At 32.9% G+C, this 14,270-nt stretch overlaps 1 protein-coding gene across 1 annotated transcript; it reads right to left on the reverse strand.

Annotated features, from left to right (window-relative positions):
• Positions 1-3,826: 3,826 nt before the first annotated feature.
• Positions 3,827-5,498, reverse strand: LOC133034371 (flocculation protein FLO11-like). Its single transcript, XM_061109446.1, has 3 exons — positions 5,390-5,498; positions 4,769-5,305; positions 3,827-4,029 (listed from the first exon to the last, which is right to left on the reverse strand). The coding sequence occupies exons 1-3, from the start codon at positions 5,496-5,498 to the stop codon at positions 3,827-3,829; spliced, it is 849 nt and encodes a 282-aa protein (XP_060965429.1).
• Between the last annotated feature and the right edge of the window lie 8,772 nt (positions 5,499-14,270).

A 14,270-nucleotide genomic window follows, 5' to 3' on the forward strand; every position in this document is an offset into this window, starting at 1 on the left:
GTTTTGAATTGGTCAAATATGAGGAGCTGTTGGATTGCTTGCTGTACAAGGAAGTCAAAGGTCAACTATTATGTTCTTTTGTATTGTAATGGATGCTTCTGCGTAGCTCCCATGTGAAATTACTATTATGCCCTTCGAGTACGACACGTCTGCATAATGGGTGAAGAAGGCAAATGGGTCCATACCATACCCCATTCCTGTGGGTCGCTCACCCACCGACCAAGCAATAGTTATTGCCTTATTGGCCAAGGCTAATCTTTTCTATGTGTTTATCTTTTAACTAAATTGTATCATTTTCAATTTAATATTTTTATTTTGTTAAATCATATCATTTTAATTGAGTATTTAATTGCTCTGGCATTTTCATTGTGTCCAAATCTTTTTGGGCTCGTTTGGAACGCCGTATTAGGTCGTATTGTATTGTATTGTATTATATTGAATTAGATTATATATCATATTTTTATATAATACTATGTTAAACTTTAATTTATACTAAAATATTATATATTTAGGTGTCCATAAAAGTTAATACCACATATAGTTTTATGTAAAAATATCGCATAAAATACAATTCAATATAATACAATACAATACAATCCGACTTAATACGGCGTTCCAAACGAGCCCAAGAGTTAATTAATCAATTGTTAATTAGCAACTTACAGATGTAAAGTTCATGTTACTGCCTCCAAGTAAAGTGACGTAAGACTTACGTAATCATCAGAATCACTGCTACGTCATGTTTATGAATATAATATTGTAAAATAGACACGGGATAATTGACTTATTGACCATTGACAATAACAAAATGGAATATAAATTCACGGTTTATCCCTTTCGATATTGTTTAAAATATTAAATAATAATAATAATAATAATAATAATAATAATAATAATAATAATAATAATCCCAAACAAAAGTGTTATATGGAAATTTTGAGTTTTCATATTGATGTGGAGGTCTATTTCCAATTATATTTTAGTTAATATATATATCATGTATCATTATTTGTTAAAACAAATTATGTATTATGGTATATAAAAGAAAAGTATATGATTTAATGGTGTTACAATTATATTAATTATTTTTTGGGCCCACGAAAAGACGAGAGTGGTAGTTCCCTCAAGAAAAAATAAATGTATTTTAGTTACATTATATTTATAATATTTTTATTTTTTTTAAAAAAAATTTAATTACTTTCCAACATCTACTGATAAAATTTAGGAAAATTCGATAATACACCTTGAAATGGGTGGATTAATGCACCTTTTATCTGTTTCAGTACTTAAAAAAATATTTAATCCAATTTTCTTTATGGTCGTATACATTGTAGTTATTTAAAATATTTGGCAAAATTTTGAGATATTCAAAAAAAAAAAAATAATAACACATAAAAAATAAGATTCAAAAAGTCTGTTGCGCGCGTACGCGTGTGAAATAAATTGTTTGAACACTGATTTCTATACATAGATTTTTACTTTATTATTGAAATTCGGCCACCATGCATAACCACAAGAACACAATCTTAAAAATATAGAAAAACTTTAAAAAAAAATTATAAAATAAAGCAATTTACATTAATAAAATTATTAGAGATTTAGATTTATACTTTAATGGACGTTGAGACTCAATAATTTTCCCACCAAAAGTGCATGCCGAAGCTACATGAACCAGCACAACCACCACCTCTAAGCTTGGTTTACCTTAAAAAACTAAACAAAAGACGATCAAACTCCAGGAATATATTTTTGGATATGAAAAATGCAAGATCTAAAAACAAAAATAGGTAAAATGGATAAAAATGAAGAAATGGGTGGTTAGGTGAGATTTTTGTGGGTTCTGGTTATTTCAGGGTTTGAGGAAGACGATAGAGAATTATATAAATACATATGGCATCTGGTATTACAAAATAACTAACGCCATATGTATTTTTTCGTTAAAATTAAAAAATTATCATCCTATGGTGTTAGTTATTACAAAATAACCGACGACGCATGTGTTTTTATTAAAATTTCATTCGGCCATACTTTATGACATTGGTTGTTAATTTATTAATCAGTTAAAAAAAAGTGCCTCTAAAGGTTTATTTTGTAGTAGCGATATTTATTTATTTAAATAATTAATAATTAAAAACTAATATAAGCTTTTAAAATTTATTTATTAGGAAAGGAAAAGACTAAATATATTGTGAAATTCCGTATTTTAATATTCTCAGTTTAATTATTTAATTAAGTGATTAATTAAATGCGGAATAATGAAACTGGTACTAAAAAATAGTTTTTCCGTAGCTACAGAATACAATTCTGTAACTCCAGAGAAACCCAAAAAACAAACAGTGCATAAAAGTAAAAACACACAAGATTTTTGTACGTGGTTTTAACAATCCTTTCAGATTGTTACTAGTCCACGGGGCCACGCCCAGAGATAAGATTCATTAGATTGGTATAAAAAATACAAAGTAATTGACTTATGCATAAATAGACTCCCTCTTATTGTATGCCGCAAGCTTGATATATTCCAGCTACTAACCGAATCTTGATAAAACTCCAAGAGCTTGAACTCCCTTCGATCACCTTGAAGAGTGCTTGAATCCTCCCGATTCAAGGCTTAAAGGCAATCTCCCAAAAGCCTATACAACCATCTCCCGAAGGTTGTGTGCTTGTATCATCCCGATGCAAGACTTCAAAAGCAATCTCCCGAAAGCTTGTAAAACCCTTTTCCCGAAGGTGTGCTTGTATCCTCCCGATGCAAGACTTCAAAAGCAATCTCCCAAAAGCTTGTAAATACCTTCTCCCGAAGGTTCACTGATGTTCTTCTTAAATGTAGACTTGAATACAGACTCAAGGCAATACAACTACAAATAAACAGAGTAAGAGTCGAACAGCTCTTCTCTACATAACAAAGACACTCTTTCCTTAAGATATGAAAGTGAATGAAAGAGATCCAAAACCTAGCTGCTATAAGATGTATTTATAATGAATATACATCTTATTGACAGCTTACAAACGGTCTGAACAAGACCCCAGTCCACTAGAAACTTCCCTAAAATAATTCTTCAATCAGTCCAGGAATTTTTGTTTCTGTACCTACAGAATCGTGGGCAGTAACTACAACTTTCCTTTTATAGAAAAGGAAAGTTTAGCTCCGGTTTTTTCTTCAAGAAATCTGATCTGAGAAAATGGGAAACTCAACAAAAGATCAGATTATACAGCTGGTTAGATAAGAATAAATGTGTAATCAAAAATTACCATTTTTACCCCAATTTCTATAAATAGGAAAGCTAGACAACTTTCCTTCCAAGTTTGGATACACAAAATAAGGAAACCATATTAATACATACCAGCCGAAAATACAATAAATAATAAAATATTTTTGTCAATTAAATATGCCAAAAATAGAATTAACAATCTTCCCCTTTGGTACTTTGATTGACAAAATATTTTATTATGAGAAAACCTGCATCAAGTGTTAGAAACCAAAGCAAGTAGCTTTTTAAAGATACAAGAGTATAGAAAATACTCCCCCTGCATGAAAGCACTCTAACACATAAAACAAATAACTTTTTTTGGACGGAAAAGCTTACAAACCGAAAATAACTTTTTAAACGGAAAAGTGCTAAACCACAAACAACCAACTCCCCCTAAAAACAAGGGCCCAGAGTTGTAACATAGAATCCAAATAAAAAAAAAAGTACTACTCCCCCTTTTTGTCTATCAAGGAGCCAAAGATAACAAAAAAAAAAAACATGGACAAAGTCATAAGTTCAAGCATACAAAATTAAAAAGCAAGAGATAAAAAATGAACCACTTATTCTTTATCATTGGGTCAGAAGTATTTCATGATGCTCTCCATCTTCCTAAGAAGCAAAGCTTGACTGGACTCCATTCTTCCCAAACGCAAGTTGAATTCTGCCATTTCTGTATGAGCAGAAGTGGAAGCAGATGCAGCAACAGGATCATTTGTAATACCAGGGGAAGCAGACCGCGCCTTTCTTTGAGCAGTTTTTCCTTGAGGAGGCTTCTCAGGGACTTTGAAAGTAGTTCCAATAGCAGGCATCTCAATTGTCATTTTCAAGAATCAATTCCTCTTGATCAGATAAAATCTTATAGATTAAATGAGGAAAGATAAGATTGAGCCTAGGTTTCTTGCCCTTTCTAAGAGAGACAATTTGCTCCCAAATCATGTCAGCCAAATCAATTTTAGCACCAATTGGAACTTTATACAAAAAGAATGCAAGTTCATTTGAAACATTTACCTGATTGGAGCAAGGAAACCAATTGGATAGGGCAAACCTCACGAGTACAGCATGTTGATAGGTGAGTTGAGACATATGCATGGTGTCGGAGAGTTCCACATCATTATCACCAGTGAGATAACCGAACACCTTTTGACGATCAAACTCAACTTCAGTTGGCTCAATTCCCATAGGCAGATTGAGAGCCTCAGCCACATCCTTCACAGTAAAGGAATACCAGTGTCCTCTGACAAAAACTTTGCCAAACATAAAAGAGTCCTCATCGAGAAACTCATCAGTGATGTTAGCATAAAATTCCTTCACAATTCTATTCACATAGCCATCAAAACCGATCAAAGTATCTACCAATTGTCTTTCTTTTAACATGTTATAAACCCCAAATGGCTTATGAGAAATGACATTAAAATTTTTCTCCACAGTAAAATTCCTATTCTCATAGAATTTCATATCTCTAGCATGATCATTATAACAAAAATAATGAGAGTGGGGCTTGAAGTTTTCAAGAGAAATACCAGAGGGTCTCTTTCTTTTCTGAGGAAGAACAGGACTTGGAGAGACAATGGGTCTTTTTCCATTGTCCTTCTTTGCAATTGCAGCAGGGACAGCAACAGGTTCTGTAGTGACAGGATCAGCTTCAGGTTCTTCACTTTCGGATGCAGAATCATCAACAGAAGGTTGATCTTTGGGCACAAATTCTTCACTTGAATCGGACAAGCCCTTTGAACCATGATCCTCCTCAGTTCCTTTTTCAGGTTCAGAATCCGAGGACGAGACGAAAGGGGGATTCTCCTTAAGATTTTTGGCCTTTGAAGATGAAATCGCCACCTTTTTCCCTTTGGAAATAATTTTGGGCAGAACCACTTTGGGCTTTTGAGGAGTGGATACTTTGGACCTTGTTCGAGAACTCACCGTGGGCAAGGTCACTATAGCTTTGTCAACATTAGGAGCACCATTCGAAGAAGAAGACTTCGAAAATGTGTGATCGGATGAATGAGATTCATCATGATCACCAAACCCAGGTGTTGAAGAAGCAATTGGAGAAGCAAAGACTGGTGGAGATGCGAGATTGATGACTGATTTTCAAGCATGGGTCTTTGTTTTTCTGGCAGATTTTGTCGGAGCAGAAGACGAACCAGGAACTCCGGTCACTGGAGCAGGCGGCACAGGTGGGGTGATCGGAGATGCAGAGGCAGAGCCACGAGAGGGCTTCTTGGATGCTTGAGCATTCTTTGTTTTTGCCATTTCTCTTTGAAACCCTAGAACACAAGCACACTCTCACACTTTGAAAAAAATTAGACCTTTGAGAAAAAATAAAAAGAGAAGAGAGAGTGGTGATCGTGGGTGAGTGGGTAGTTGAGAATATATACACTTTGATTTTACTTACCCAAAATCAGAAAAAAAAAATTGAAAAAGGAATGTAACTTCCTTACCTTGATACACGTGTGGAGAGAAAAGAGGAAACCAAAAAGATTTTTCAAAAAATGGTCAATGTTTCCTTAAATGGAAAAAAAAACAAAATATTCCCACAAAATCTAATTATTAAAACTCCAACCAAATCCGAAATTGCCACCAAAAAGGAAACCAAAAATAATTAATTATTTTAGAACAAGTTTCCTAAAAACACCAAAATAAGACCAAATCTCCAAAAATAAGACCAAATCTCTAAAAATAAAGGAAACACAATATAAAGAATACAATTAAAACATGTTTCCATAAATAAAAAAAAAATAAAAGAAAAAAAATGCCAAAGAATCGAAAATTATGCTCCCTTTTCTTTACTTTTTTTCAAAAAAATGCCCCCCAAAAAGATGTGTAAAGAATGAACAAGACAACACTAAATGACACATAAAACACCAATCAATACTAAAGAGCGAAAATAATAGTGCCTAAGAAAATAATGAAACATAACAAGAAAATAACAAGAATTTTTAAGAAAGCTCAATTGACTAAATCGGTCACAATTTTTTTTTTATAATTTTTTGTTTTTTTGTTTTTTTTTATTAAAAGACAGAAAAATAAAGTAACCTTGATATTTTTGCACCTAAAATTTACAATGTCCGCTTGTCTTTGTCCCTGATGAAAAGATCAAACTCATAAGAATAGTCAGAAATTATTTTATCAAGCTAATGAAGTAGTAGAATGAGGTCATACTGGTTACACAAGAAAAAAATTGACTCAGTCACCAAGAATATTAAAGCAAATCAAACAGTATGTAACAGCTTTATAACACCATTTTCGAGAAGATGAAAGAATTTTTACCACAAAATGTGTCAAGCATAAGTGTGTGAAAGTGTAAGCAGGGAACATTGCCCAATTTGTCAAACTTTTTCTAATAAATTGTAACCATAGGAGACGCTGTCACACTACCTCAATGGTAGCCCTTTTCAATGGTAGCGTATCTTCTACATAACTCCTAATTACATAGTTCCAACTTACTCAGAGACTGCTTTCACACATTGAGATAGGTAGCTCTATTCATCCAATGGAGCTTGAACACATAGTTTTTAAACATTTTTATTCGAAAAATGGTAGCTTACATAACATTGTTTGATGAACCTGAATATTCCTGTGAGGAGTGAACAATTTTCCTGAACAAACCTGTATGACACCATAACACCAAAAACATTAGCAATAAAATAATGACTGTAATTCTTATAAGGTTGAGATTTTCTTCTAGGACAAAGGCAAAGACAATACATTATGAACCCTAAGACAACTAAAAAAGTCAAGGATCAAGAAGAACAGAAACATTAAACAGTACATACCCCAAGGATTTCCTTAGAGATATAAAACGGACCGAGTCAAGAGCTTTAGTAAAAATATCTGCTATTTGCTTGCTAGTTTCAACATATTCTAAGACAAGAGTTTTATTTTCCACAAGCTCTCTAATAAAGTGATGACGAATGTCTATGTGCTTTGTGCGAGAGTGTTGAACAGGATTTTTAGAAATGTTTATAGCACTAGTATTATCACAGAAAATAGTTAAGTTTTCAAATCAAACCCATAATCTGCCATCATTTGTTTCATCCATAACAATTGGGTACAACAACTACCCGCAGCAATGTACTCAGCCTCAGCTGTGGATAGAGAGATTGAGTTTTGCTTCTTACTGTGCCATGAAACAAGATTGTTTCCAAGATAGAAACATCCACCACTAGTACTTTTTCTATCATCTGCATTACCTGGCCAATCAGCATCACTAAAGCAAACAAGATTAGAGTTAATGTCTTTAGAAAACCAAATCCCAAAATCAATAGTGCTATTTACATAGCGAATAATTCTTTTCACAGCAGAAAGATGAGATTCCATGGGACTTCCCTAATATCGTGCACAAACACCAACACTATAACTAATGTCAGGACGACTAGCAGTGAGATAAAGCAAACTATCTATCATACTTCGATACAAAGTTTGATCTACCTTTACTCCTTGTTCATCTTTGCTTAATTTCAAAGTTGTGCTCATGGGAGTGTTGGTATGTTTGGCTTTCTCAAGACCAAACTTTTTCACCAAGTTCTTTGCATACTTGCTTTGAGTGACAAACGTTCCCTCATCTGATTGCTTCACTTGAAGACCGAGAAAATAAGTGAGTTCACTTACCATGCTCATTTCAAACTCTTTTTGCATTTGGGAAGAGTTAGAGGTAGAGCCAAACACAATATCATCAACATACATTTGTGCAACAATTACATCAGAATTAATATTTTTGATGAAAAGTGTTTTATCAACATTTCCTCTCCTGTAATCATGAGAAAGCAAAAATTCAGTAAGACGCTCGTACCAAGCACGTGGTGCTTGTTTTAAACCATACAAAGCTTTGTCTAACTTATAAACATGGTCAGGAAAATGAGGATCCTCAAACGCTTTAGGTTGTTCAACATACACTTCTTCTTTTAACAGCCCATTCAAAAAGGCAGATTTGACATCCATTTGATACAATTTAATACCAAGAATGCAAGCTATGGAAAGAAGTAACCTGATCGATTCCAGTCTAGCAACTGGAGCGAATGTTTCATCAAAGTCAATACCCTCAACTTGAGTGTATCCTTGGGCAACCAACCTTGCCTTGTTCTGAATGATAGTGCCAAACTCGTCACTCTTATTTTTGAAGATCCACTTGGTTCCAATGATGTTCACAAACGGTGGTCTTGGAATCATTTTCCTGATTTTGTTTCGAACAAACTGATGTAGCTCATCCTGCATAGAAAAAAACCAATCTTCATCCATTAGTGCTTCTTTTACAGATTTTGGTTCTAAAGAAGAAATAAAACATAAGAATTGAATTATATTAGCATATTTTCTTCTTGTAACCATGCTCTCATCCAAGTTTCTAAGGATGAGATCTGAAGGATGATTCTTTTTAACCCTGGAAGATGGTTCCCACTGTATTGGATCAGTGATTGAATTTGAAGAATGCTCGGATTCTTTTGTTGTTGAGATTTCTGTAGCAACAGATTCCTGCACTGTAGTCTCGACTACTGCTTATGTAGCTCCGTCAGGTTCCTTTTCCTCGGCAGCAAGTTTTTCAAGCAGGTCTTCAATCTGTTCTTCTGTAGAAAACTCAGACAAATCTTTTAAATCATCAACAACAACATTAGCAGATTCCATAACAGTTTGGGTTCTCATGTTATACAAATGATATGCCTTACTATTTGTGGAATATCCTAAGAAAATACCTTCATCACTTTTAGCATCAAATTTACCAATGTAATCACGATCTCTTAAAATATAACAAACACATCCAAACACATGAAAGTGATTTACATTTGGTTTCTTACCTTTCCAAATTTCATATGGTGTTTTGTGAGTACCTAGACGTAAGAATACTCTGTTGATGGTATAGCAAGCAGTGTTAATAGCTTCGGCCCAAAGATGCCTCGCAAGTTTCTTGCTATTCAACATTACTCTAGCCATTTCTATTAGAGTACGATTCTTTCTTTTAACCACTCCATTTTGTTCAGGAGTTTTAGGAGCAGAAAATTCATGAGAAATACCGTTAGCTTTACAAAATTCATCATATATAGTATTTTCAAATTCCTTTCGATGATCACTCCTAATCCTAACAATTTTACCAATGTTACAATCTTTTTCAACTCTTAATTTCAAACACAAGGATTGGAAATCTTCAAAAGTATCAGATTTTTCTCTCAAAAAATCCACCCATGAGAATCGAGAAAAATCATCAACACACACAAAAATATACCTCTTACCATTCAAGATTTCTACTTGGATTGGACCCATCAGATCCATGTGCAGGAGTTCGAGAACTCTAGAAGTATTCACATCAGGGAAACTCTTGTGAGAAATTTTCAGTTGCTTACCCAGCTGACATGGTCCACATTTTCCCAAAGACTCCACACCTAATTTAGGTAATCCTCGAACAATCCCTGAAACAGACAATTTCCTTAGATTTTTAAAATGAATATGACCAAGTTTTTCATGCCATAGATCAGTAACATTTTCAATGACAGAATGACAAGTAGCATACGTAGTGAGATTATAACAATTATCACTAGATCTCAGCCCTTGTAAGACAATTTTATCAAGAATATTATAGACATAGCAATGATTACTATCAAAGCTCACAGTATAACCCTGATCACAAATCTGACTAATGCTAAGAAGATTAGCTTTTAGTCCATCAACCAACATGACATTCTTTAGTTTAGGAAGTCCTTCGAACTTGAGAGTTCCCATCCCTATGACTTTTCCAGTAAGACCGTTACCAAATGTAACTTCTCCACATTGCATTGGTCTAATGTTCACAAGATATTCTTTTTCACCTGTCCTGTGTCTAGAACAACCACTATCAAAGTACCACATGTTAGAAGCAATAGTTTTAAAATAAGTAGAACCTACCAAGCATTTATTTTTGACAACCCTTTTTTGTTTTTGTAAAACATGTTTAGTTTCAAGATAATTAGATTTAAACATGTTTTGCATAGTTATGCACTTAGGTCGAATGTGACCTTTTATTCCACAAAAATGGCAAATAGGGATGAAACGTCTTCCATTCCCCTTGAAATTGTCAAACTTACCGTGCTGCTTCTTTTTTGTAACAGCGGAGTGCTTTGCTGTAGAGACAGAAACCTGCGAGGTAGAAACAGTTCTTCCAGAAACAAAACTGTTAGATTTAACAGAAGTGATATTAGAATTAGATTGATTAGAAACATAACCCAGACCAGCATGATTAGTTTGGCCAGATTTTTGAATTTTTTCAAAAATGGTTGAACTTGGATTTAGCATTTTAACATTCTTTTTAATGTTTTCAAGTTCCTTAGTTAAAGAAATAATTTTAGACTCTTTTAAAAACAGTTCAGATTCACAACATTTAAGTTTATCTTCCAACTCATTAATGTTGCTACACAAGACTTTACTCTCTTTAACCAGGGAGCGATTTTCAGCACATGTTTCCAACCACTTACCAAACATTACCTTGTAAGATTTAGCCATAGAATTCTCATCAATTTATGACTCATCTGATTCGGATCTAGATTCCTAAGGCAAAAAACTCATTAGAAATATCAGATAATCTTTCATAGAAATCATTTAAAGTTTCAGTTTCTAACATTCTCAATTCATCAAATCTAGTTTGTAACATGGTAAATCGTGATCTTTTTACATCAGCGGTACCTTCAAATTGAATTTAAAGGATTTTCCACTCCTCCTTTGCAGATTCACAAGATGAAATTAATTTAATAAATCCTTCACCAACACCATTAAAAATAGCATGTAAAGCCTTATTATTATGACCAGACAATTTTTCATCTTCAATAGTCCAATTGAGTTCAAGTTTTACCTTAGTATTACCTTTATCATCACTTTCAGTAGGTTGTGTCCAGCCTGTAAGTATAGCTCTCCAAGCCTTCTCATCTTGCGATTTGATGAATGCTCTCATCCTGACCTTCCAATAAGGATAATTCGACTCATTCAACAGAGGTGGTCGAGAGATAGAGCTTCCTTCTGCAAACAAAGACATCTCACACAAAACAAGTTAAACGGAATAACCTCAAGATCTCACTAAGAATTTAGTGACTTGCTCTGATACCAACTGAAATTCCGTATTTTAATATTCCCAGTTTAATTATTTAATTAAGTGATTAATTAAATGCGGAATAATGAAACTGGTACTGAAAAATAGTTTTTCCGTAGTTACAGAATACAACTCTGTAACTCCAGAGAAACCCAGAAAAACAAACAGTGCATAAAAAGTAAAAACACACAAGATTTTTGTACGTGGTTCAACAATCCTTTCAAATTGTTACTAGTCCACGGGTCCACGCCCAGAGATAAGATTCATTAGATCGGTATCAAAAATACAAAGTAATTGACTTATGCATCCCTCTTATTGTATGCCGCAAGCTTGATGTATTCCACCTTACTAACCGAATCTTGATAGAACTCCAAGAGCTCGAACTCCCTTCGATCACCTTGAAGAGTGCTTGAATCCTCCCGATTCAAGGCTTAAAGGCAATCTCCCGAAAGCTTATACAACCATCTCCCGAAAGTTGTGGGCTTGTATCATCTCGATGCAAGACTTCAAAAGTAATCTCCCAAAAGCTTGTAAAAACCCTTCTCCCGAAGGTGTGCTTGTATCCTCCCGATGCAAGACTTCAAAAGCAATCTCCCAAAATCTTGTAAATACCTTCTCCCGAAGGTGCACTGATGTTCTTCTTAGATGTAAACTTGAATACAGACTCAAGACAATAGAACTACAAATAAACAGAGTAAGAGTCGAATAACTCTTCTCTACATAACAAAGACACTCTTTCCTTAAGATATGAAAGTGAATGAAAGAGATCCAAAACCTAGCTGCTATAAGATGTATTTATAATGAATATAGATCTTATTGACAGCTTACAAACGGTCCGAACAAGACCCTAGCCCACTAGAACTTCCCTAAAATAATTCTTCAATCAGTTCAGGAATTTCCGTTTCTGTACCTACAAAATCGTGGGCAGTAACTACAACTTTCCTTTTATAGAAAAGGAAGTTTAGCTCCGATTTTCTCTTCAAGAAATCTGATCTGAGAAAATGGGAAACTCAACACAAGATCAGATTATACAGCTGGTTAGATAAGAATAAATGTGTAATTAAAACTTACCATTTTTACCCCAATTTCCATAAATAGGAAAGCTAGACAACTTTCCTTCCAAGTTTGGATACACAAAATAAGGAAACCATATTAATACATACCAGTCGAAAATACAATAAATAATAAAATATTTTTGTCAATTAAATATGCCAAAAATGGAATTAACATATTGAAAGTATTTCTAATGTGTTGGATACTACAAATTTATGCTCATCAAAAGAAGATGAAGACTCAAAAATACAAGAATTTTAATGTGTACTCTATTGAAGAAGCAAGATAATAAGAAGTGTTAAATCTTCAACTTAGATTATAAATTACATATAAGTAGTAATATTTTAAAAATTATAATAAAAAACTTATCTTGTATAACAGTTTTAAATGATTAAATATCATACCTTATAAAATATATATATAAAGATTTACAAATAATATTTCTATTATTAAATTAAATATTTTAAATAGAAAAAAAATTGCCAAAAAAAAAGATACAACGTGTTTTGCTCGTAGTTTCCACATAGTATAAATATGTATATCTTTATATGTAAAATGTGACTATTTAATGGTTTTGTTGGTTTAACAAAATATTTTAATAATATAAAAATATTCTGTTAAATTTAACGGTGTTAGTAGAGTTAGTTTTATAAATATATAAATATTAATATTATTTATATTAGGTTAATTTAAATATATATATATATTATTTGTAACGTTATTATTTTTTATTATTGTTAAATTTAATATAGAGAGCATGTTTAATTTTAATATTCTTAAACTTTATATTTATTTTTCTCAAATTTTTAAATCTTTAAATATTATTTTAAAAAAATAAATAATTAATAAGTGATTTCCTTTAATTTGTAAAATTTTAAAAATACACATAACAAAAATAAAACTAACAATATAACTAAATATACGTACAATGGACGTAACAATAACCTTAACTGACAACTCATCACAATGGCTCTCTCCCTCAACTGAATTCGCTTTTAATTTTCAAAAACACAAACCTAAAAGATTTCTTCTTACTCTCTATATGGTATGGAAACATACTAGACAAAGCAGTTGTCTGGTATGCTACTAAAACAAATTCCTCGGCTGTAGTGTTAAGGGGGTCCCTGGTCAACTTAACAACTGACTGGGGACTTGAATTGGTTGATACTCAAGGAAAAGTGGTATGGAGTTCGGAGATAGTAAGCAAAGAAGCTTCTCACGCTATTATGCAGGGCAAAAGAAACTTTGTGATCTTTGGGTCTGAGAAGCTTAAGGAGAGCTTTGATCACCCGAATGATACGTTTTTGCTTGGTCAGAGTTTGTGATGCGAAGAAGGATTTTGAGTCGTTGAAGGGAAAATGTATTGTTGAAAGGACGAATTGAGTTGACGTTACATCAAGATGGGAATTTAGTGTTGTTTTTTGTGAATTTACCTACTTGGAATGATAATAGGCCTAGTATGCTAGTGATACTGATGAAGGGAATAACTCTTCCACTGCTGGAAACCGGTTGGTGTTCAATGAGACAGGTAATAAAGTATTATTTCTGTTCTTAATTTTAAGATAGGATAGACACAATATTAAAAATATTATTCATTTAAGCTATAAAATAAAAATTAAACAACTTATTTATATATACTTATAAATAGGGCTTTTTTTTTTTTTTTTTTTAATAAATATGGAATTTCTTAAATGCATTTTGAAAAATATAGACATTTAATGAAAAAACTTAAAATCTGAAAAAAAAAAAATTAAAAAATTAAAAAATGGAAAAAAATAGAATACCTATAAAAGGATGTTTCCATTTATAAAATTCACACCCAAAATATCCAAATTCACCTATCGTACGATTCTTTCTTCTTCTCCACCGATTTCTCAACGATTTCTTTCCTTCTCCTCCGATTTCTCTCTGATTTCTTTCTTTCTCCT

This window comes from Cannabis sativa, chromosome 2 (genome assembly GCF_029168945.1).
Source record: "Cannabis sativa cultivar Pink pepper isolate KNU-18-1 chromosome 2, ASM2916894v1, whole genome shotgun sequence".
Taxonomy (NCBI): Eukaryota; Viridiplantae; Streptophyta; class Magnoliopsida; order Rosales; family Cannabaceae; genus Cannabis; species Cannabis sativa.

Coding starts and splice junctions, on each gene's coding strand:
- LOC133034371 (XM_061109446.1), bottom strand. CDS start 5,498: ATGGCAAAAACAAAGAATGCTCAAGCATCCAAGAAGCCCTCTCGTGGC. Junction 5,306..5,389: donor TCCAGTGACCGGAGTTCCTG/GTTCGTCTTCTG, acceptor CATCTCCACCAG/TCTTTGCTTCTCCAATTGCT. Junction 4,030..4,768: donor GAAAAGAAAGAGACCCTCTG/GTATTTCTCTTG, acceptor CTACTTTCAAAG/TCCCTGAGAAGCCTCCTCAA.